This window comes from Sus scrofa, chromosome 2 (genome assembly GCF_054392235.1).
Source record: "Sus scrofa isolate SSC_HxYL_T2T_F1_AM1 chromosome 2, Sscrofa_HxYL_maternal_Yorkshire_Landrace_v2.0, whole genome shotgun sequence".
Taxonomy (NCBI): Eukaryota; Metazoa; Chordata; class Mammalia; order Artiodactyla; family Suidae; genus Sus; species Sus scrofa.
The window spans coordinates 14,236,859-14,261,609 of record NC_139384.1 but is presented as its reverse complement, the minus strand read 5'-3'; the positions used below and the strand labels follow the sequence as shown (position 1 = coordinate 14,261,609).

Below are 24,751 nucleotides of genomic sequence, written 5' to 3'. Positions count from 1 at the left end.
TGGGTTTTGTGGATTTATTGTTTTTCTTCGTTTGTTTGTTTTTGCTGTTTTAGGGCCTCTCCTCCGGCATATGGAAGTTCCCAGGCTGAAGGGTCGAATTGGAGCTACAGCTGCCAGACTATACCACAGCCACAGCAACATGGATGGGATCTGAGCCATATTTGTAACCTACACTACAACTCATGGCAATGCCAGATCCTGAGCGAGGCCAGGGATTGAACCTGCATCCTCGTGGATACTAGTCTGGTTCTCACTGCTGAGACACAACAGGAACTCCAACAATGGTAGTTTTATACGGATATATTTAAGACAATATTTAGTATACCTATCAAATGTCATATTTGCATTGTGTCGTTTTTAATTTAGCGTTTTGTTATCATTTCAAAGAAAATACCACTATGTGTACAAGTTATAGACTAAGAGGAAGGAGAAAAATGCAGATACTAAGAGGGAAAAAGTGAGAGACTGAAAGCATAGTTGCAGAGAATCTGTCTGTTTTACTTAACTTTTTTTTTTTTTCTTTTTAGGGCTACAGCCCACGGCTGCATATGGAGGTTCCCAGGCTAAGGGTCAGATCAAGACTATAGCCATTGGCCTACACCACAGCCACAGCAAGCCAGATCCGAGCCACATCTGTGACGATTATCTGCAGCTCTCAACAATTCCGGATCCTAAACCCACTGAGCGAGGCCAGGGATCCAACCTGCACCTTCATGGATACTAGTCAAATTCATTTCCTCTGAGCCATGATGGGACTCCCATTTCACTTACCTTCTGACAAAGATTTCATTCACCAATGTTCAGAGGTATTTCATGAAACCAGAGAATGTTAGAATGTAGAAGTAGCCTTCAAAAAGGCCTTGAGCTTCATCCCCTTTGATTTATTTGGTTGCTGATAAATTCATTCATTCAGTTTTGACACAGATTGCAGTTTTTCAAAAGTGAATCTTCATTACAAAATTAAACATATTTGTTATAAGTTCAACAACCTGGATGAGTAGGATATACCATCCCACTCTCCTCCTCCAATGTCATGCCACTAAAGTAAGTAATGTAGCTTTCCACGCTTCTCTCCATGATTTTGTATATATGCCCAATACCAACATATTTTTCACGTTAGGTAGAATCTACCCTTACCCCCCCCTTTTTTTTTTCACTAAGTATAATCAGTACTGGAACTAAAAGAGTTTCCAATTCTCAGTCTGGTATTCTTTTTACTACGTATAATGGAATCAACCTCTGTGGTCAATTAGAATTCTATCTATCTTTTTTAAAAAAAAGTTCCTTTCAACCGTCCTACCGAATGCATTTTTCACCTCCTTGTTCCTCAAACTGTAGATGAGGGGGTTCAACATGGGGGTCACCACCGTGTAAAACAGAGAAACCACTTCATTGATATCTAGGGAGGAACCTGAGCCAGGTCGCACATAAACGAAGAAAAGAGTCCCATAGAGGATGGAGACCGCTGCCAGGTGAGAAGAACAGGTCGAGAAAGCTTTCCTCCTCCCACCAGCACTCTGGAGCCTCAGGATGGCCACCAGGATGCAGACGTAGGAGACCATGATGATCAGGCCGCTGAGAACCCCGACTGCCCCAGCCAAGGTGAAAAGCACCAATTTAATCACTGAGGTGTCTGCACATGCAAGGGAGAGCAGTGGCGAAACGTCACAAAAAAAGTGATTGATAACATTTGGACCACAGAAGGGTAAGCAGAACGTCAGTGTGGTATGAGTCATGGTGCTCATGAGAGCCACAGCATAAGGGCCCATCACCAGCTGCACACAGACCCTCTGGGACATGATCTGTGAATACAGCAAGGGCTTACAGATAGCCAGGTACCGATCATAGGCCATGGAAGCCAGGAGGAAACATTCAGTTGCCACAAAAAGGCCCAGGAACCACATCTGTGCAGCACAACCCAGGAAAGAGATGCCTTTCTTCTCGGCAAAGATATCACACAGCACCTTGGGTGCAATGGAAGACGACGAACACATGTCTACAAAGGACAGGTGGCTGAGAAAAAAGTACATAGGTGTGTGGAGCCTGGGGTCCATCCAGATGAGAGTGATCATCCCCAAGTTACCCCCCAGGGTGACAAGATAGACAAAGACCAGAGTGACAAAGAGGAGAATCTGCTGGTGGAGCTGGTCAGTGAGGCCCAAGAAGAGGAATTCAGTCACTGCGGTCTGATTCTGATCTTCCATTGATCTTTTGTAATCTGTTCGAAGAAGAAACATCTTTATGATAAACATCTATCATCTTTTAACAGCCTCACAGAATACGTTAAGCCAATAACAGAGTGTATGAAACAGGTCTATCAGAGACAATCACAGAAGGACTGCTGAACTACAACATAATATTCCTAGATACCAGGTTGGAGAAGTTTGTGCAAAGATCCTGTGTAAAGGTGGGCAATTCACCTTTGATCTTTACTTTTTCCCATGAAGTGTCCCACTCTATCCCTGGTGGCCTAGCAGTTAAGGATCTGTTGGCAAGAAATATCTTTTTCCATCCCCTCACTTTCATTCTGTATGTGTCTTTTGCCCGAAGGTAAGTCTCTTATAGATAGCCTATTGTAAGCTCTTGCTTTTTTATCCTATCTGACACTCTGTGTCTTTTGATTTCAGCATTCAGCCCATTGACATTTAAGGTGATTATTGATAAATATCTATTTATTGCCACTTTAAACTTGTTTTGCAGTTGATTCTATGTTTCTCCTTTGTTCATTTCTTGAGATGCTGCTGTATAGCACAGGGAGCTATAGCTAGTCACTTATGATGGAACATGATAGAAGATAATGTGAGAAAAAGAATGCATGTGTGTGTGTGTGTGAGAGAGAGAGAGAGAGAAAGAGAGAGACTGGGTTAGTTTGCTGTACAGTAGAAATTGACAGAACACTGTAAACCAACTATAATGGAAAATAAAATAAAATTTAAAAAAATAAATTAAAAAAAAGAAGGATCAGGCATTGTCACTGCTATGGCACAGGTTCAATCCCTGGCCCAGGAACTTGCTCATGGCCAAAAAAAAAAAAAAAAAAAAAAAGAATCCAACTCTATTATTTAAAACCCCATCAAGGAGTTCCCATTCTGGCTTAAAAGGTTACAAACCAACATGGTCTCCATGAAGATGCCCGTTTGATCCCTGGCCTCTCTTAGTGGGTTAAGGATCCAGTGCTGCCACAAGCTGGGTCATATGTCACAGATGTGGCTTAGATCTGGTGTTGCTGTGGCTGTGGTGTAGGCCACAGCTGCAGCTCCAATCTGACCCCTAGGAACTTCCATAGGCCACAGACACAGTCCTAAAAAGAAAAAGAAAAAATAAAACCCTATCAATTTATAAATTTGTATAAGAATTATCCCCCCATGTTTCAGCTTCCTCTATGATGGGATTTAAAACAACAACAACAACAACAACAACAACAGAAAAAAAAAAAAAAAAAAGCCTGCGAAGAATGCTTTACTGGGAATAGTGTAAAATCACTGATATTCAGATCCTAATATATAACAACTAGGAAAGGCTAAACAGGGGAGTTCTTGATCTTACTGATTGATCAGTACCATTCTAGTGTAAGAAAGACACAGTTCACATATGCGTTCATCAGACTATTCGCAATTGCAACTTGCAACACATTAAAAAGACGGCATACACAAATGACAACGTAGTAACACATACAAAATGGTATCACGCCATGGAGGGAATAGGGAAGCCATACCTGTAAGATCAAGTGATCTGGCAAACGTTGGACAGTATAAAACATCATGGAAATTGCATAGAAAATTAACCATCTTTTGCACCAAAAGACCATAGAAATATTGTATGTGATTTCTCAGATTTCGTACAAACTGCTTTTTAGACCCTTATCCTGAAAATCGTTAGGCAATATTACTTATAGTAATAATACACGTAAAATGTCAAATGCATAATACTTTATGCAGGGAACACATTCAAGAATATGTTACTTTCTGACTCATTAGACAAGGAAGAAAATATCCAGCCGTTGAAAATTCCTAACAGAATACTGCGTAGATAATTCACAGGAAAAAAATCTTAAATAACATTTATTATCACTGCAATCAATGTCTTCCTTAAGTAAAACAAAAGTAATATACAGTTCATTATATAATAATTACATGTGGCACTGGATAAAAAATGTAGTGACTGTATCTATTTGATTTATGATTATGCATCATTATCATGATTCCTTGCCTAATGCTCTGTGGAATATAGTTTCAGCAGTCACAAAAACAATTCTAAGCTTGGATTAGAAGCAATATTCACTGCCTAAGTTTGCACAAGAGTTTATGTCCATCCAAATATGTCAGTATAGGTAGGTGGAGGCAGAGGGTTGAACAGACTGCTTCTAGGTTTTTCGTTTTTTTTTGTCTTTTTGCTATTTCTTTGGGCCGCTCCCGCGGCATATGGAGGTTCCCAGGGTAGGGGTCGAATCGGAGCTGTAGCCACTGGCCTACGTCAGAGCCACAGCAACGCAGGATCTGAGCCGTGTCTGCAACCTACACCACAGCTCACGGCAACACCGGATCGTTAACCCACTGAGCAAGGGCAGGGACCGAACCCGCAACCTCATGGTTCCTAGTCGGATTCGTTAACCACTGCGCCACGACGGGAACTCCTGCTTCTAGTTTTGATCCAACCCCTATCTGTCTGTCTGTCTGTCTGTCTATCTATCCATTTATTTGAATGCAAATCATTATCATACTTCCATAAAACAAGCAGAATGGTGTCTATGCCCCTTTCATCACTAAATATTCTGTTGCCTTAAAATTCCTTATGGGCAATGCAGAATATATTCTATAAAAAAGTAAACAAGAAAATCAGTTCTGGAAAACTAAAACAAACAAAAACAGGTACTTAGTTTCACAAGCATGTGAACAAAATGCCAATTTGCTCTCTTGAGAGACCCTTGGCTTGGGGTGGGGGGAGTTTATACTCCCAAGGTTCAAACTTATCCTGGTGTTTCTCCATCATACTTCAAAAACTTCAAGATATCCAAAATGCAATGTACTCACGTCTTTACGTATCTCCCTTAATTGCGTCAAAGGAAATAATCATTTTCTAGATATAAGAATGGAACATGCAACTTCCCTCAGGGGGGCACCCTTTTCTGAGAGGTATGACTTTCTAGGTCCTTGAGAGTAAAAAAGATACTCTGACCTGCACATTGCTTGACATACTGCACAGAAGAAGGCACTTTTTCTTGGGAGTTTTCAATGCTTTACAGCCAGGTCCCTAAAGAACTCAAACCTCAAGGCTTAAACCTGGAGGGACAAAATTAACGTGATCTCGGTGGCATCTAGACTAAGCATTATATCTTAACTGTATCTTTTCTCAAAGAGACGTTTCCTAGGAAGAGAGAGGGGTTTTTCCCTCTGGGATCTGCCTCTGTCAGAAGGAAGCTCTCTTTTCTATGAGGCAGGAGTGATGCATCAAGCACCTGGCATCAGCTGGGAGGAGGGCATTTGCTGCCTGGTTCTGGAGCCACCTTGCCTGGGTGTAATCTTAATTTCATCACCTACTGGCTGTGTCAGTTTAAGCAAGTGTTTCAGTCTCTCTATGCCTCACTCTCTCAATCTCTTGCCTCACTCTTCACATCTCTTAAGTACACAAAAATGGTCACTAGCTCACAAAGATGTCACAAGGATTTAATGAAGTAAAACATTTAAAGTATTTTTTAAAAGTCTCCAGCACAGAATCAGGGTTCAATAGTCACTGAGTATCCTAAGGCACAGCTGAGGAGACAGTCTCTGATATCAAACTAAAATATCAGTTCAGAATAGTATTTTCTTTTCTCGAAGCAAAAATTTAAAAGTCACTAGACTCCAAAGGAATGGCAGCTCACTATAAGCCAAGACAGATGATAATTTTTCAAAGAAGGAACTGTTCTGAAAAGGTAATTATAATTTAGATAAACTGAAGTTAAGGGGAAAAGCATTCCAGGGGATGAACAGAAGCAAGGAGGTAGAAACAGAGTCAACAAGGTCGTTCGAATAGAAGGGTCACGAAAGACAGGAATGTACATTCTGATGACACAGGGTGAACACGCTAACGGACCACCTTCGGAGTTCCCATTGTGGCTCCCAACTAGCATCGATGAGGACTCGGGTTCGGTCCCTGGCCTCGCTCAGTGGGTTACGGATCCGGCATTGCCGTGGCCTGTGGTGTAGGTCGCAGACACGGCTCGGATCCTGAGTTGCTGTGGCTGTGATGTAGGCCAGCAGCTACAGCTCAAATGCCACCCCTAAACTGGGATGCGGACCTTCAAAGACACAAATAAATAAAGAAGTAAAATAATAAAACTGTTAAAAAAATAAATAAATGAATAAATGACCACCTTCTCTGGGAATGTGATTATTACCCCATCAAAAAGAGCTGATCATTCCTTCTCTCAACTCCCATAACACTTCGCTGTTAGCTCTCTCTTAACCCCTCTTATGTCTTTACCTCAGAAGGTTGTCAATTATTGGTGTTGTGTACAGATTTGTTGAAATAGTGGAAAACAAACTCATAAAACCTACATAATTTATAATGTTCCTATTTAGCAATTAAAATTATGTAATCCACATTTTGATTAAAGATGTCAGGGGAAAAATCATTTATGAGTTATTTATAAAACCATTTAAAAAATGAGAGCGAAAACAACAAAAACAGATTTAAAAGAAATAAAATGACATCATTAAATCTATGAAGAAAAAAGAATATGAAAAATAAGAGGGAGAAATGTTCTAGTCACCAAAAAAATTTTATTAAAAAATTCCTTTATTCCATTTTAAAAAACTAAAACACATGTTCTGTGAAATAGAAGTGTTGAATAAAAGAAATACCAAGATTATATCAGAGGATGGGAAGTAAGCTGGCTGAGCACAGGAAAGGAAAGGATATCAGAATCATCAGTCACATGTAACAAAACAAAAAAGGAGGAGACATGCCACTTCATCATGGAAGGCATCTGAGAAATTAACATACCAAATATTTAAACTACAAGTTCTAAAATTTAAATTCCTAAAACTACAAGTTCCCTCTAAACAAGAGAAAATGATTACTATACAGAGAGGAAGATCTAACGCAAATGATTGATATCTGTGAAAAAAGAGAGATGAAACATTCACTTCCCATATTGCCGAAGGTCTATGTTAACTTTCCTGCTCTACTTCATATATCCTGCAGATATCTGGCCCTATCCACTGTTCCTGGTGGATAATAAGTATATCCACTGCACTGGATAACATCACACTAATACAGCAGGTTACACAAGCAGTTGCTCAAACCCTGGAACCCTTGGTAAAACACATGTGTTCCAGAGAGTGGGAGAGAAACTCCTAATAAGATGCAGGAACTTGACCCTTGGGGTAAGTTTTCACAGGTCTAACAGTCAGGGGCATGCGAAGCACCCCACCAGAGTAAAATTCATGAATAAAGGAACCAGAGAGTCCAGGTAGCCTTGCTTTGGTTTTGGAGGCAGAAGATCCCACAGCCAAGACTTTGTCCAGCTCATATGGCACCTGGTACCGAAGGCTGCCAGCGATAAGTGGGTCAGAGCAGGAAAGTCTGAAGCGGGTCCCAGGCGCAGCCTCAGCAGTCCTGCTACTGGTGCCACGTGATACAACGGATTCTATGACCAAAGTTGTAGGGAGAGGAAAAGAAGCAGAGCGGAACTTATGATAAGTTTCCACTGTGAGAATAACACAGGTCCTAGGGCTTCAGGAGCAATGGTATGCCATTCCCAGCAAAGAATAGTATGGCTTTTGAGAAAGTGCTCATGGTCTATTTCTGGGCCCGGATAAAGAGGGAACACTTGCACAAGTGGCATTATGGGAACATGCCTGCAGCCTGCCACAACCACCTGGGTCCTGCCAGGTCCTCCCCTAACAGTCAGACAGACACAGCAGCAATCTCTCATATGATGAAAATGGTACCTCTCAATCCAGCCCAAGCAGGACCAGAGAGCGTGAATAAGCCACTATTCAAAAGCATATGATTAAAATATCTCCTTCCCTACTCCAATGCCATTCCCCTTGAAGTAATTATTGTCATATGTCTTTACAGTTCCCCCTGATGCTCATTTTCACCTACATAGAGACATATACATCTTATTCATTATATAGGTTCTGCTCTTTTCCTTAATGATCAGTGTTGCACATCGATCTTCAACTTGACTTTTCTTCTCAATGAAGAGTAGACTGTGTACAGTAGTTCTGTCCAATTCAATCCATGAATACCTAATTCCGTCTTTATTTGCTACACAACATAACACTGGTAAAAGGTGTCCTTTTCTTCGATGATTAATATTCAAGTTATTTCTTCTCTCTTTCATTGCCTATAAACTTAATCCTGAAACCTATGGAATCTTATGCTTTGGCATTCATATGTCTGTAGTTTAGATTTCTAGTAGAGGGACTTCTTGGTCAAATGCTATGTAAACTTATCGTTGTAAATGAAAACTACCAAAGTGCCTTGTGGAAACAAAGCAATCCTTACGTCAGCAGGAAATAATGATTGTATATAGCCAAATAAGAACTGCACTCTTATGGAAGCTGTCAATGTTTCATCTGCATTGAAAGGCACTGCATTGGCATCCTGACATTTCATTTACTTGATCAATCAAAATGTTGAACTGATTCTACACACGCCTTTGGCAATTTGCATTTGCATTTTCGTGAGTTGCCTGTTTATTTGTTCATTTATCTATGCTTTTTCTGATTGGGAATTTCAGACTATTCTCTGAACAACAAAGATATTATCCCACTGTGTGTCACATGTGCATAAACATTTTTTCTTGGTTTTATTTGCTTTTTAAATATGGTTTGTAGCACTTTAAACTTTCCAATATAACTTTTAGTTTTCATGCCCAGATTTAATAGTATTCACAAATCCACAACTATACAAATATTCACCCAAATATCCTTCTAGTATAGTTACACATTTATATTTTCAATCCCTATATTATTTAGAAACCCCTATCATGTGACAGAGAACAAGACTGAAACAGACAAAAATATTTAAGAACGGTTCCATTTTTCAAATCATCGTGAACAGGCAGAGCCAGACCTCACACGCAGCCTCTAATATCCATTCTAGGGTTCTTTTACTTCACATTTATTACACATTCTGCATCAACAACTACAGTAAAACACAAATATAGTTCTATTCCACCTATCTACTAGACAATGTCCCTTTCAAACGTCCTACCGAATGCGTTTTTCACCTCCTTGTTCCTCAAACTGTAGATGAGGGGGTTCAACATGGGGGTCACCACCGTGTAAAACAGAGAAACCACTTCATTGATATCTAGGGAGGAACCTGAGCCAGGTCGCACATAAACGAAGAAAAGAGTCCCATAGAGGATGGAGACCGCTGCCAGGTGAGAAGAACAGGTCGAGAAAGCTTTCCTCCTCCCACCAGCACTCTGGAGCCTCAGGATGGCCACCAGGATGCAGACGTAGGAGACCATGATGATCAGGCCGCTGAGAACCCCGACTGCCCCAGCCAAGGTGAAAAGCACCACCTTATTGGCCCAGGTGTCTGCACATGCAAGGGAGAGCAGTGGTGAAACGTCACAAAAAAAGTGATTGATAACATTTGGACCACAGAAGGGTAAGCAGAACGTCAGTGTGGTATGAGTCATGGTGCTCATGAGAGCCACAGCATAAGGGCCCATCACCAGCTGCACACAGACCCTCTGGGACATGATCTGTGAATACAGCAAGGGCTTACAGATAGCCAGGTACCGATCATAGGCCATGGCAGCCAGGGGGAAACATTCAGTTGCCACAAAAAGGCCCAGGAACCACATCTGTGCAGCACAACCCAGGAAAGAGATGCCTTTCTTCTCGGCAAAGATATCACACAGCACCTTGGGTGCAATGGAAGACGACGAACACATGTCTACAAAGGACAGGTGGCTGAGAAAAAAGTACATAGGTGTGTGGAGCCTGGGATCCATCCAGATGAGAGTGATCATCCCCAAGTTGCCCCCCAGGGTGACAAGATAGACAAAGACCAGAGTGACAAAGAGGAGAATCTGCTGGTGGAGCTGGTCAGTGAGGCCCAAGAAGAGGAATTCAGTCACTGCGGTCTGATTCTGATCTTCCATTGATCTTTTGCAATCTGTTTTAAGAAGAAACATCTTTATGATAAACATCTATCATCTTTTAACAGCCTCGGAGAATACGTTAAGCCAATAACAGAGTGTATGAAACAGGTCTATCAGAGACAATCACAGAAGGACTGCTGAACTACAACATAATATTCCTAGATACCAGGTTGGAGAAGTTTGTGCAAAGATCCTGTGTAAAGGTGGGCAATTCACCTTTGATCTTTACTTTTTCCCATCAAGAGACCAAGTGTTATCGAAAACACCTTCCAGTTCTAAATTTGTGTATGAATTACTCTCCACTTTTCATCTTACTGTATAATGATATTTTTAAAAAAACCCACTAGGAATACCTTACCAGGAATTATTAATTTAAAACCAGTGAGGTTTTCAGATCCAAACATGTCAGATATGAGAAAGGTTTAACAGGGGAGTTCTTGATCTTACTGAGTGATCAGTAACATTGTAATATTATTAACGCAAAATTCACATACGTTTATCATTCTATTCCCTACTCCCACTCATAAAAAGGTATGGAAAAGATAATATACACAAATGAAACAAAGGTTACTCATATAAAAAATATGATACTATGGAGGGAATAGGGAAGTCATGCCTGTAAGATTAAGTGATCTGGCAAATGTTTAACAGTCTCATGTCATGGAAATTGCATAGAAAATTAACCATCTTTTGCACCAAAATACCATAGAAGTATTGTATGTGATTTCCCAGATTTCATATAAACTACTTTTTAGATATTTATCCTGAAATTTGTCAGGCAACATCAATTATAGTAATAATATACATAAAATGGCACAGGCATAATACTTTATGCAGGGAACACATTCAAGAATATATTACTTTCTGGCTCATTAGTCAAGGAAGAAAACATCAAGCTGCTGAAAATTCCTAAGAGAAGATCACTATCGAGGATAATCTGTACGAAAAAAATCTTAAGAAACAATGATTATCACTGCAATTAATGTTCTCTTTAAGTAAAACAAAAACAATATAGTCATTCTTCATTGTATAGTAATTACATGCAGAGCTTGATAAAAATCGAGAGATATATCCGTTTGATTTATGACTATTCGCCATTATCATGATTACTGGCTAATGCCATGTATTCTCAGCAGTCACAAAGACAATGCTAGGCTTCGATTAGAAGCACTAGCCATTGCATGAATGTTCTTCTCTATGTCCAACCAAATATGACAATATAGGCGTGTGAAGTAGGGGGTTGAACAGACTGCTTCTACTTTTGTCCCAACCACTATGTTTGTATGTATGTATATACATATGCATTTAAATATAAGTCATTATTAGTCTTCTATAAAACAATGGGGAGAGTCCCTGTGCCCTCTTCATAGCTAAAATTATAGGATCTTAGAATTCCTTGTGGACACTGCAGTAACTCTACATTGTAAAGAAATAAACAAGAAAATCAGCTCTGGAAAAGTGATGAAACTGGGCTGGGTACTTTGTTTTTTAAGGATGTGAACACAATGCCAATCTACTCTCTTTGGAGACCCTTGGCTTGGGGTGGGGGAAGTTTATACTCTCAAAGTTCAAACTTATCCTGGTGTTTCTCCATCATACTTCAAAAACCTCATACTATCCAAAATGCAGTGTACTCACATCTTTAAGGATAGCCTTTATGTAGCTCCTTAGATTGCTTCAAAAGAAATAATCATTTTCTAGAAATAAGAATGGAACATTCAACTTCCCTCAGGGGGGCACTGTTTTCTAAGAGGCATGACTTTCTAGGTCCTCGGTAAACAAGACAAATCCCTCATCTTGAAGATCTTGGGAGTGAAAAAGATACCCCGACCTGCATGTTGATTCACATACTGCACAGAATAAGACTTTTTCTTGGGAGTTTTCACTGCTTTACAGCCAGGTCCCTAAAGAACTCAAACCTCAAGGGCTTACACCTGGAGGGACAAAATTAACATGACCTTGGTGGCATCTGGACCAACTGCTGCATCTTTTTTTAAACTTTATTTTTGTTAGAGTATAGTTGATTTACAGTGCTGTGTCTGGGGTTTGTAGGAAATGGTGGTATGACAATAGCAATTTAATCAATAAAGATTCTAATTTGAATACTACAGTAGTGCAATCAAGCTTCACAAACTCAAAATAAAAGAAGAGGTAATTTTATAATTACTCTTAGCCTACAAATCTCCTCCTCCTTGGTGTAGGGAATTATTAAATATTGTTTAAGTGTGACAAATATTATTTAACGTATAAGTATATTCTAAGACATAGAAAGAGGCTGCTAGAGGCACTGAGAATAATAACAATGTAATCTATCAAAATCAGGCTACAGAAAGAAAGTAAGAAATATAAATGTACTAATATGAATATCTTCATAGCAATATGGTCTCAAGGTAATAATTGTGTCTTACATCTAATCTCTACCATTCAGCCAAGTAGTAGCTACAAAGCTGGTGCTTCTGATGTGATAAATTAAACTGCAATACCGTATATTTAGTATTATTGGAGTCTATTCATAGTTTCTCCTAAAACGAAAAAAATAATTTAAAAGGAGCCTTAGTCATTTACTCATTGGGTACTTCTACCACATCATGAGATTGCCTCTCCAATTACTAGCCAGCAAGAAGGTTTTAAAATCATATCTTAGTTAAATTTCAGGCACACCATAATTACATTGCTTATCAGCCTGGCAGACTCTGTTTGTGCCTTACCCTAATCATTTCAGTAGACACCAGCCAACTTTACCTGCCACCACCTGCATTTCTTTATTTGAGGATTTCTCTTTCCACCACTTTTCTACCACCCATCAAAAAAGATGTGCCAAAAAAAATTGAATAAATAAAAGAACTCTCCTCAAGACAAGATATCAACCAAGCACTGATTCAAAGAAATGAGGAAATGAGGCAAAAATGGATAAAGAATAGATGGGACAAAAAGAACACAAAAAGTAAGATGGCAGATTTAAGACCAAGCATATCAAAAATCACTCTAAATGTAAATTCTCTAAATAGCCACAAATAAAATGTAAAAAAAAAATATTATTGTGAATAAAGGAAGATAAACAATATAGCTCCTAAGAAAAACCTATTTTAAATATGAAGACACATACAGGTTAATGTTAAAAGTTATACTCTACCAAACATTTAAATTAACATCTATCCTTCTGAAATTATTCCAAAAAATTGAGAGGAACACTCCTGAACTCATTCTATGAGGCCACCATCGACTTGACACCAAAGCTAGACAAAAAAATCACAAAAAAAGAAAACTACAAATTAATATCACTGACTAACATAAATGCAAAAATTCTCAACAAAATATTAGCCGAATCCAACAATCCATTAAAAGGATCAAATAGGATTTAGCCCAGGGATGCAAGGATTTTTCAATACCTGAAAATCAATCAGTGTGATATACCATGTTAACCAACTGAAGAATAAAACCCCTACTATAATAGCAGTAGGTGAAGATAAAACTTTGGTTAAAATTCAACACCATTTATGATAAAAACTCTCCAGAAAGCAGACATAGAGGGAATATACCTTAATGTAATAAAGGCTATATATGACAGACCTACTGCTAACATCATACTCAATGGTAAAAAAGTTTAAAGCATTTCTTCTAAGATCAGGAACAAGACAAGGATTGTCCACTAGCCACTTTTATTCAACATAGTTTTGGAAGTCCTAGCCACAGCAATCAGAGAAGAAAAAGAAACAAAATGAATTCAAATTGGAAAAGAAGCAAAACTGTCACTGTTTGCAGATGATATGATGCTATACTTAGAAAGTCTTAAAGACACCACCAGAAAACTATTAGAGCTCCTAAATGAATTCAATAAAGCTGCAGGATACAAAATTAATATGTAGAATATTAATATACAGAATATATTGCATTTCTATACACTAACAACAAATGTTCAGAAAGAGGAACTAAGGAAACAATGCCATTGTATCAAAAAGAATAAAATGTCTAGGAATAAACCTACCTAAAGATGCAAAAGACCTATAGTCTGAAAACTATAAGATGCCAATGCAAATAACTGAAGACAATACAAACAGGTGAAAAGATATACCATATTCTTAGATTGGAAGAATCAGTATTGCTAAAATGACCATATCACCTAAGACAACCCACAGATTCAATGAAATCCCTATCAAAATATCTATCGCATTTTTCCCAGAACAAGAATAAATAATTTTTTTAATTTATATGGAAACACTAAAGACCCAGAATAGTCAAAACAATCTTGAGAAAGAACAGGGTTTGAGGAATCATGCTCCCCATCTTCAGACTGTATTACAAAGCTACAGTAATCAAAATGGTATGGCACTGGCACAAAAATAAATACAGGTCCTAAAACCTTAGCAAAATATTTCTATCCTGAAATAGGACAGAAAGCCCAGAAATAAACCCACACACTTATGGTCAATTAATCTACTACAAAGAGGACAAGAATACACAATGGAGAAAAGATAGTCTCTTCAACATGTGATGCTGGGAAAACTGGACAGCTACATGTAGAAGAATAAAATTAGAACATTCTCTAACACCATATGTAAAAATAAACTCAAAATGTATTAAATACCTAAATGTAAGACCAGATACTATAAAGCCCCTAGAGGAAGATATAGGCAAAACACTCTTTGATATAAATTACAGCACTATTTTTTTGGATCTGTCTCCTAGTGTCATGGAAATAAAAGCAAAAATGAACAAATGGGACCTAATTAAACTTAAAAGCTTTTGCACAGCAAAGGAAACCACAAACAAAATGAAAAGACAACCTACTGAATGGAAGAAAATATTTGCAAATGATATGACCAAAAGGGGATTAACTTCCAAAATATACAAATATCTTATACAGCTTAATATTAAAAAAAAAACAAACAAACAACCCAGTCAAAAAATAGACAGATATAAAAAGACATTTCTCCAAAAGAGACATACAGATGGCCTTCGGACACATGAAAAAATGCTCAACATTGCTAATCATCAGGGAAATGAAAACCAAAACCAAAATGAGACATCACTTCACACCTCTCAGAATGGCTATCACCAAAAAGAACACAAATAACAAATGTTGGTGAGCATGTGGAGAAAAGGGAAACCTTATACCCTGTTGTTAGGAATGTAAATTGGTACATCCACTGTGGAAAAAAGTATTCCAGTTCTCAATTGATAGAACTACCATATGAACCAGTAATTTCACTCCTGGGTGTATGTCCAAAAAAAAGATGAAAACACTAATTTGAAAAAATTACATGCATCTCAATGTTCATAGCAACATTATTTACAATTGCTAAGTTATAGAAGCAACCTACGTGTCCATCAACAAATGAATGGATTTTAAAAAAAAGGATAATACACACACACATATATACATATATACATACATATGCATATGTATACATATATATGCATACACACACACAATGAAATACTCTCAGCCACAAAAAAGAACAAATTTTGCCATCTGTAGCAACATGGATGGACTTGTTTTTTGTCTTTTGATTATTTTTTTGTTTTTTCTGATTGTGTTTTTTGTTTTATTTTGTTTCATTTTTTGTCTTTTTAGGGATGCACCTTCAGCATAAGGAAGTTAAGTTGGAGCTAGGGGTTAAATCAGAGCTGTAACTGCCAGCCTACACCACAACCACAGCAATGCCAGATCTGAGCCATGTCTGCAACCTACACCACAGCTCACAGCAATGCCAGATCCTTAACTTACTGAGTGAGGCCAGGGATTGAACCCATGTCCTAACGGATACTAGTTGGGTTCATTACCCCTGAGCCACAACCGGGACTCCTAAGGGAAGAATTAATACCTGTTGTTCTCAAACTATTCCAAAAAAACTACAGAGGAAATAATGTTCCTGAACTCACTCTGCATGGCCAATACCACCCTGATACCAAAACCAGACAAATATATCACAAATAAAGAAAATGATAACAAATAGAAAAAAAGATAACAAATCACAAGTGTTGGTGAGGATGAGGAGAAAACTGAACACATGCACACTGTTGGTGAGACTGTAAATTGGAGCAGCCACTATGGAAAAGAGTATAGATGTTCCTCAAAAAAAATTAAAATAGAACTGCCATAACTGCCAAGGTCAGGAGCAAGTTAATACCATTTTGGGGACTAGAATCCATGCCTCCTGATTTCCACCCAACACAAAAAAAAAATCATCAGAAAGCCTTCTAAGCTATCGAAACAAGAAGTCATAACTAGAGTGAGTTCATATTTTCATCCCAACGTTCAGTGCAGCATTATTTACAATAGCCAAGAGGTGGAAGCAACCGAAGTGTCCACTGATAGGAGAATGGATGAGGAAGCTATGATGTATATACAATGAACTATTACTCAGCCATAAAGGCGAAGGAAATCTGGGCAATTTGCAACAGCATGGATGGTTCTAGAGGGTATTATGCCAAATGAAATAAGCCAAGCAGAGAAAAAAATACCATCAGTTTTCACTTAAATGTGGAATTTTTAAAAACAAAAGAGAAACAGACTCACGGATACAAAGAACAAACTCATAGTTACCAGAGAAGAGCAGGGCTGTCAGTTGGGTGAAATAGGTGAAGAGTATTAAGGGGTATAGACTTCCAGTTATAAAATAAATAAATCACAAGGCTATAACGTAAGGATAGTTAGAGTCAGTATATTATTATTGTAATAACTCAACACGGTGACAAATACATTATAGACTTATCATGGTAATCATTTAGCGGTGTACTTAAATGTCAAATCACAATGTTGTGTACCTGAAGCCAGTGTTATTCTGCACTTCAATTATACTTTAACAACAAAAAGAATACACTGAAACAGCCTTTGAAACCTGGTCAATGACATATAAAGACCAACAGGTGGCAGTGTATTTACATACAAAGAGGTGAGCTGTATTGATTTTGTCTGCTCCTGTTTTTCCTCCCTCTATTCAAAAACACACACACTACTACATATAACATAGATAATTAACAAGGACATACTATATAACACAGGGAGGTCTACTCAGTGTTCCGTAATAACCTAATGGGAAAAAATAATGTTATATATGTCTATATATATTTATATATATAAAACTGATTCACACCTGAAAATTAATACAAAACTATAAATCAACTATACTCTGATAAAATTTAAAATATATGTATATAATATAAAACAGGAGTTTCCATCATGGCACAGGGGAAACGAATCCAACTAGGAACCATGAGGTTGCGGGTTTAATCCCTGGCCTCGCTCAGTGGGTCAAGGATCTGGTGTTGCTGTCAGCTGTGGTGTAGGTCACAGATGCAGCTCGGATCCTGCATTGCTGTGGCTCTGGCATAGGCCAGCAGCTATAGCTCCGATTGGACCTATGGCCTGGGAACCTCCATAGTCCATGGGTGTGGCCCTAAAAAAAAGGCAGAAAAATTTTTTAATTTTTTAAAAAATAAGTAAAGTAAAATATATATGTAATATAAAATAGAAATGTTGCTATGATTAAACAAGTACACAGTTAAATTAATAACACTATTTTGCACATATTTGTAAAACAACAGATTATAGGACAATAAGATAATTGTTCATTTTTCTTATTTATTAAAACGCACAGGATTGGTGGAAAAGAAAAACACAACCCAAACTCAATTATCAATATCCTGGTCACACTACAGTATCTCCTTTACCTGAATAAGCTTCAGATATCCCTAACTATGGACTCTGCTACCAACTCAGAATAGAATTTCTCACAAGATTGTTCCTGAAATCCTTATTGTAAATTAATTGCTTTGCTGAAGAAAAAGCACCATTTAAGAACTTAAGGAGCATCAATGCATCTAAGAGTCAGCCATTATGTTATTCTGGTATTTATCAAGTAAAAAGAAAAAAAAAAAAAAACTATGGTTTATAGCAGTTTATGGGGTAACATTAAGATGTCTCACTTCAACCTCCATTATTCCTGCCCTCCAAAAATTAAAATATTTGAAAAAGAAGGAAATTAGGATTGCCTACTCTGAGAATAAATGTATAAATGAGTGGGGAATAATTGAGGACAGAAAAATATCCAAAGTCGCTTTTGAAAGACCCATCCAGCTACACTGGACAGAAATAAGATTAAATGATCGCTTTGTCTAAAGATTAAGAACATTCATTAGAAGGGGAATTTGCCAGTTATACAACCACACACACACACACACAAAAAAAAAAATCAGCCCAACAAACAAAAAACTCAAAAAACTTTGTATCCAAATGTATCAAAAGGGGTGAGGAAATCTAGAGTATCACTCTTATAGCAGCTTAACCAAAGGCCACTAAATATTCAAATCTTAACTACAATTCCTTTACCCATCTCCACATCCACCAAGCAAGCTCCAAACTAGCACATGGCACACCCTTCCCAACATACGTATGTACATATCCTCCACAGAGCCTCAATAAATGAGGCCTTGTGAGTTTTTCTGTCTATGGAAACTACATACCCACTGATAAAATCATAAATGAGTACTCTGCTTTCATGTATCATCTTTTTTTTGGGGGGGCGGGGGGGCATTCCTGTGGCATAAGGGAGCTCCCAGGCTAGGGGTCAAATTAGAGCTGCAGGTTCTGGCCTTCACCACAGACACAGCCATGTCAGATTTAAGCCACATCTGCAACCTATGCCACAGCCTGCATGGCAACACCAGATCCTTAACCCTCTGAGGTCAGAGATTGAATCTGCATCCTCGTGGATACTCTTCAAGTTCTTAACCCACTGAGCCTCAGTGGGAACTCCTCATGTATCATCTTTTTTTGTGACTTTAGGGAAGCTTTTAGATATCATTCTCTTATGATTTTTTTTGTCCAAACTAAACATTTTTGTAAGATCTCTGGGCAACCATTCACCTTCCTCTCACGACACCTCATGTCCATGGACTTAACTTTCAAACATTAACAAATTTGCTTTGGTGAATATTCACCTTTCTTACACAGATGCTCTTATTTTTGTCCTCTACAGAAATGGAAATAAATGGTCACCTGACTACATCAGAGACTTAATGATGGCTATAAACTTGCCATGGAGTCTCTTTCCAGCCATAGGAGCAACTGGACAATTGGATGGTATCAACTTAATAGCTGATTCCAAACCTGGCATGATGTGCTTTTAGACCAAATAAACTGACATCTAAAAATACCGTATAATCACACATTTTTTCCCCAATTCAAAGGTAACTTGTTAATCTTCCATGCCACAGCTACTTTCTTTGCAAAGAAAGTGAAAGGTGATTGTCTTAGCAATTTCACATAAAGCACTTGCTTTTCTAGTAACAGACACATAAAATATCCACCAAAGGGGACTCCAGAGGTTAAAGAAGGCAACTTCTTATTTTACAAATAAGGAAGTGAAGACTGGAGATAGGATTAAGATGGCAGAATAGAAGAACTGGAGCTCAATTTCTTTCATAAAAACAACAGAATTACAACCAAATGCTGAATAGTCTTCAACCAAATGGGCTGGAAACTTTCAAAAAGATATCCTACTCCAGAAGACAAAGAGGAGGCCACATCAAGAGGCAGGAGGGGTGATTACCTGATATAAGCAACCCCATACCTGCCAGGTGGGAAGCTCAAGACTGGAAAGTAACTGTATCACAGACTCACCTACGGATCGACAGTTCTGAGCCCCACGTCAAGTCCCCATGCCTGGAGATTTGGCACTGGGATAAAGAGCACCCAGAGCATCTGGCATTGAAGGCCAGTGGGGCTTCTGCACAGGAGCTCAATGGGACTGCAGGAAATGGAGACCCCATTCTTGAAAGGTGCACACAGGCTTTCATATGCACTGGGTCCCAGGGCAAAGCAGAGACTCCACAGGGATCTGGGTTGGACCTGACTGCAGTTCTTGGAGGATCTCCTTGGAAAATGGGGTGACCATGGCTTTTTGTGGGGGAAGGGCATTGGAGGCAAAGCTCTCAGGAACATTCATCACTGTTTCTCTGGAGGTGGCCATTTTGGGGAAATCTCTCCCTACCCATCAGTGCTGAGAAGCCCAGGCCAAACAATAATCCCAGTGGGATCACAGACCCACCCTTCAGTAAACAGGCTGCCTAAAGACCCCCCAGGAACACAGTTGCCTCTAATCTCAGCCAGAGACAAAGCCCCAACCACAATATGGAGAGAAATCACTCAAACTACCAGTGGACAGGCATCAGTCCCTCCCATCAGAAAGCCTACAGCAAGTCCCCTTGCCAACTTCAGCCACAAGGGGGGCAGACATCAGAAGTAAGAGAGGCTACAACTCTATTGTCTGCAAAAAGGACATGACACCAAAAACCTATAAAAATGAAAAGACTGAGAACTATAGCTTATATAAGGGAGAAAGAAAAAACCCCAGAAAAACAGTTAAGTGATCTGGAGATTAACAGTGTCCAGGAAAAAGACTTTAGACAGATGATGCTAAAGATGATGCAAGACATTGGAAATATACTGGAGGCAAAGATTGATAACTTACAGCAAGCACTGAGAAAGAAATACAAGATTTAAAACTTAAGCAAGGAGAGATGCAAAATACAATAACTGAAATAAAAAATTCATTAGTAGCAACCAAAGGCAGAATTCAGGAGGCAAAAGAAGAAATAAGCGAGGTGGAAGACAGACTAGTGGAAATCACTGATGCAGAACACAAAAGAGAAAAAAGATTGAAAAGAAATGAAGATGATCTAAGAGAATTCTGGGACATTAAATGCACCAACATCTGGATTATAGGAGTGCCAGAAGGAGAAGAGAGAGACAAAGGGACAGAGAAAATATTCGAAGAGATAATAGCCAAAAACTTCCCTAACATGGGAAAGGAACCACTCACTCAAATCCAGGAAGCACAACGAGTACCATATAAAATAAACCCAAGAAGGAATACCCCAAGAACATATTAATCAAATTGACCAAAATTAAAGACAAAAAGAAAATACTGAAAGCAGCTAGGGAAAAGAAACAAATAACATACAAGGGAACCCTGATAGGGTTATTGGCAGATTTTTCAGCAGACATTCTGCAGGCCAAAAGGAAGTGGCATGATATACTTAATGTGATGAAAGGAAAACAAACTCCAAGCAAGATTACTTTACCAGCAAGGTTCTCATTCAGATTTGAAGGAGAAATAAAAAGCTTCACAGACAAAGAAAAGCTAAGAGAATGCAGCAACAATAAACCAGCTTTATGAAAAATACTAAAGGAACTTCTCTAGGTGGAAAAGAAAAGGCCACAAGCAGAAACAAAAATACCACAAATGACAAGGCTTACCAGTTCAGGCATATATACAATAAAGGTAGGAAATTATCCATGCACAATTATGCTACCAAAATCAGAAACTGTGAGAAGATGAGGGTACAACTGCAGGACACTGGAGATGTACTTGCAATTAAGAGACCAACAACTTAAAACAATCTCATATATATACAGACTCCTATATCAAAACTTCAGGGTAACTTCAGGGTGTTTATGTATTTGTTGATACACAAACAAATAAGAAAAATCAACTCAAATAAAATGCTAAAGATAGTCATCAAACCATAAGAGGAAAGAGTAAGAGAAGGGAAGAAGAAAGGGCAACTTAAACAAATCCAAAATAGTTAATAAAATGGCAATAAGAACATACATATCAATAATTACCTTAAATGTTAACGGACTAAACACCCCAACCAAAGACAAAGACTGGCTGAACAGATACAAAAACAAAACCCATACATATGCTATCTTCAAGAGACCCACTTCACTTCTAGGGACACATACAAATTGAAAGTGAGAAGGTGGAAGAAAATATTTCATGCAAATGGCAATTAAAATAAAGCTGGAGTAGCAATACTCATATCAGACCAAATAGATCTTAAAATAATGAATATTTTAAGAGACAAGGAAGGGCATTACATAATGATCAAAGGATCAATCCAAGAAGAAGATACAACAATTGTAAATATCTATGCACCCAACATGGGATCACCACAATATATAAGGCAACTGCTAAGAACCTTGAAATGAGAAATTGACAATAATACAATAATAGTGGGGGACTTTAACACCCCACTTACAGCAATGGACAGATCATCCAGACAGAAAATCAATAAGGAAACAGGCCCTGAATGAAGCATTAGACCAGATGGACTTAATAGATGTTTATAGGACATTTCATCCAAAAGCAGCACAATACATATTCTTCTCAAGTGTACACAGAACATTCTCTAAGATTGATCACAATCTGGGCCACAAATCAAGCCTCAGTAAGTTTAAGAAAACTGAAATCATATCAAGCATCTTTTCCAAACACAATGCTATACGACTGGAAACCAACAACAAGAAAAGAACTGCAAAAAAACATGAACATGTGGAGACTAAACGACATGCTACTGAACAATCAATGGATCACTGAAGAAATCAAAGAGGAAATTAAAAAACAATCTTCCAGGACTAAACCAAGATGAACTAGAAAAGATGAACAGACCAATCACAAGTACTGAAATTGAAACTGTGATTTAAAAACTTCCAATAAACAAAAGTCCAGGACCAGACGGCTTCACAGGGATGCTATCATTGCTATCAAACACTTAGAGGAGAGCTAGAAAGAAATGACAACAAAGATACGACACTCCAAAATCTATGGGATGCAGCAAAAGCAGTTCTAAGAGGGAAGTTTATAGCAAAACAAGCCTGCCTTAGGAAACAAGAAAAAGCTCAAATAAACAAGCTAACTTTACATCTAAAGGAGCTAGAGAGAGAAGAACAGATAAGATCTAAAGTTAGCAGAAAGAAAGAAATCATAAAGATCAGAGAAGAAATAAATGAAATAGAAACAAAGAAAACCATATAAAAGATCAATAAAACTAAAAGCTGGTTCTTTGAAAAGATCAACAAAATTGATAAACCCTTAGACAGACTTATCAGATAAACCCTTAGACACACTTATCAAGAAAAAAAAAAAGAGGACTCAAATCAACAAAATTAGAAATAGGAAAGGAGAAGTTGCAACGGGCATCACAGAAATACAAAGGATCATAAGAGACTACTACATGCAAATATATGCCAATAAAACGGAAAACCTAGAAGAAATACACAAATTCTTAGAAAAGTACAATCTTCCAAGACTAAACCAAGACAAAATAGAAAAGATGAACAGACCAATCACAAGCACTGAAATTGAAACTGTGATTAAAAAACTTCCAATAAACAAAAGTCCAGGACCAGACAGCTTCTCAGGAATGCTATCAATGCTATCAAACATTTAGAGAAGAGCTAATACCTATCCTTCTGAAACTATTCTAAACAATTGCAGAGGAAGGAACACTCCAAAACTCATTCTATGAGGCCACCATCACCCTGGTACCAAAACCAGACAAAGATACCACACACAAAAAAAGAAAACTACAGGCCCATTTCACTGATGAACATAGATGCAAAAATCCTCAACAAAATACTAGCAAACTGCATCCAACAATACATTAAAAGGATTGTACATCATGATAAAGTGGGATTTATCCCAGGGATGCAAGGGTTCTTCAATATCCGCAAATCCATCAGTGTGATACACCACATTAACAAACTGAAGAATAAAAGCCATATGATCCTCTCAATAGAAGGCACTTTATATTTGAACCATGAACTCCTAAGATGCATACAAGATAACTTGGGCTCAAGATAGCCACAATCTTGTCCAAGGAGTAGGTTGTGTGGCCAGAATTAAGCTGCATGACCAAGAGCAGTAGGAGAAACCAAGAGAACATAACAGAAACTGGGTACAAAGCACCTGTTTTTTTAATGTGCAACAGTAATAAACTAGCACCACATCGCAGACTGCCCACCATATCTCTTTCAGACCCTGGCACAGGAATATTTACCACTAGCTAGTTGATTTAATTCTGAATTAACCAGGATTAGCACCTTGGCTCCAGGTACCCCTGAAAAGATGCATAGAATTGCAATAGGTCAGCTGAGGTTAATTCTTTGTCAACGCATAGCATATAACCTATACTTCCTGAAACCATGAGAGGACAATTAAAAAGGAAGTAATCAAAGAATGAAAGGAAACATATCTTTTGGCTTCATTCCCAAACCGCATTCAAATATTCTACCTATTCATTGCTAATCCATTCCAAAGGCAATAGTCCGCGTCTATTAATCCCAAGCTCCCAATCTATCCCACTCCTTCCCCCTCCCCCTTGGCAACCACAAGTCTATTCTCCAAGTCCATGATTTTCTTTTCTGTGGAAAGGTTCATTTGTGCCATAAATTGACAGAACAATGTAAACCAGCTATAATGGAAAAAATAAAAATTATAGAAATAAATTAATAAAAGGAAAAAAATATTCTACCTATTCAAATATTTCCCTTTCAGCCTCTGTTAGGGATCAGAAGATTCCTGAAGTCTTCTTGGGCACTGGCTGAAACTGAGCCTGGTATCTCTTTTCCTCCTGGGGCTAGGCTTAGTTGCCACTAAGTACATCCAAAAAGTACATCCAACTCATGCTTGAGCACTCTCATTGCTGTTGCTGGAGGTAGAGGCTCCTCTCACCAGCCTCAATAATGATTCCGCTCTAAGGCACAAAAGAGAGATTCACTGCTTTCTTCCTGTCAATCAAGTTAAGGCTGGATACTCTGGGTTTTTGCTATGAAATTAGGGTTGGCCACAT

General features: G+C 38.3%; 3 protein-coding genes across 3 annotated transcripts in view; all 3 read right to left on the bottom strand.

Annotated features, from left to right (window-relative positions):
* The window catches only part of LOC110259553 (olfactory receptor 9G4-like), a 166,946-nt gene that overhangs the window by 94,194 nt on the left and 48,001 nt on the right, over window positions 1–24,751 (bottom strand). The gene's annotated exons all lie outside the window — the stretch shown is intronic.
* Window positions 1,233–2,204, bottom strand: LOC100517453 (olfactory receptor 5G3-like). The gene has a single exon (XM_003122772.3). The coding sequence runs from the start codon at window positions 2,202–2,204 to the stop codon at window positions 1,233–1,235; it is 972 nt and encodes a 323-aa protein (XP_003122820.3).
* Window positions 9,179–10,111, bottom strand: LOC100517262 (olfactory receptor 5G3-like). Its single transcript, XM_003122771.3, has one exon. It carries the CDS (start codon window positions 10,109–10,111, stop codon window positions 9,179–9,181), a length of 933 nt encoding a protein of 310 aa, XP_003122819.3.

Bases quoted from the DNA above. Each gene is read 5' to 3' on its own strand.
- LOC100517262 (XM_003122771.3), bottom strand. From the start codon at position 10,111: ATGGAAGATCAGAATCAGACCGCAGTGACTGAATTCCTCTTCTTGGGC.
- LOC100517453 (XM_003122772.3), bottom strand. From the start codon at position 2,204: ATGGAAGATCAGAATCAGACCGCAGTGACTGAATTCCTCTTCTTGGGC.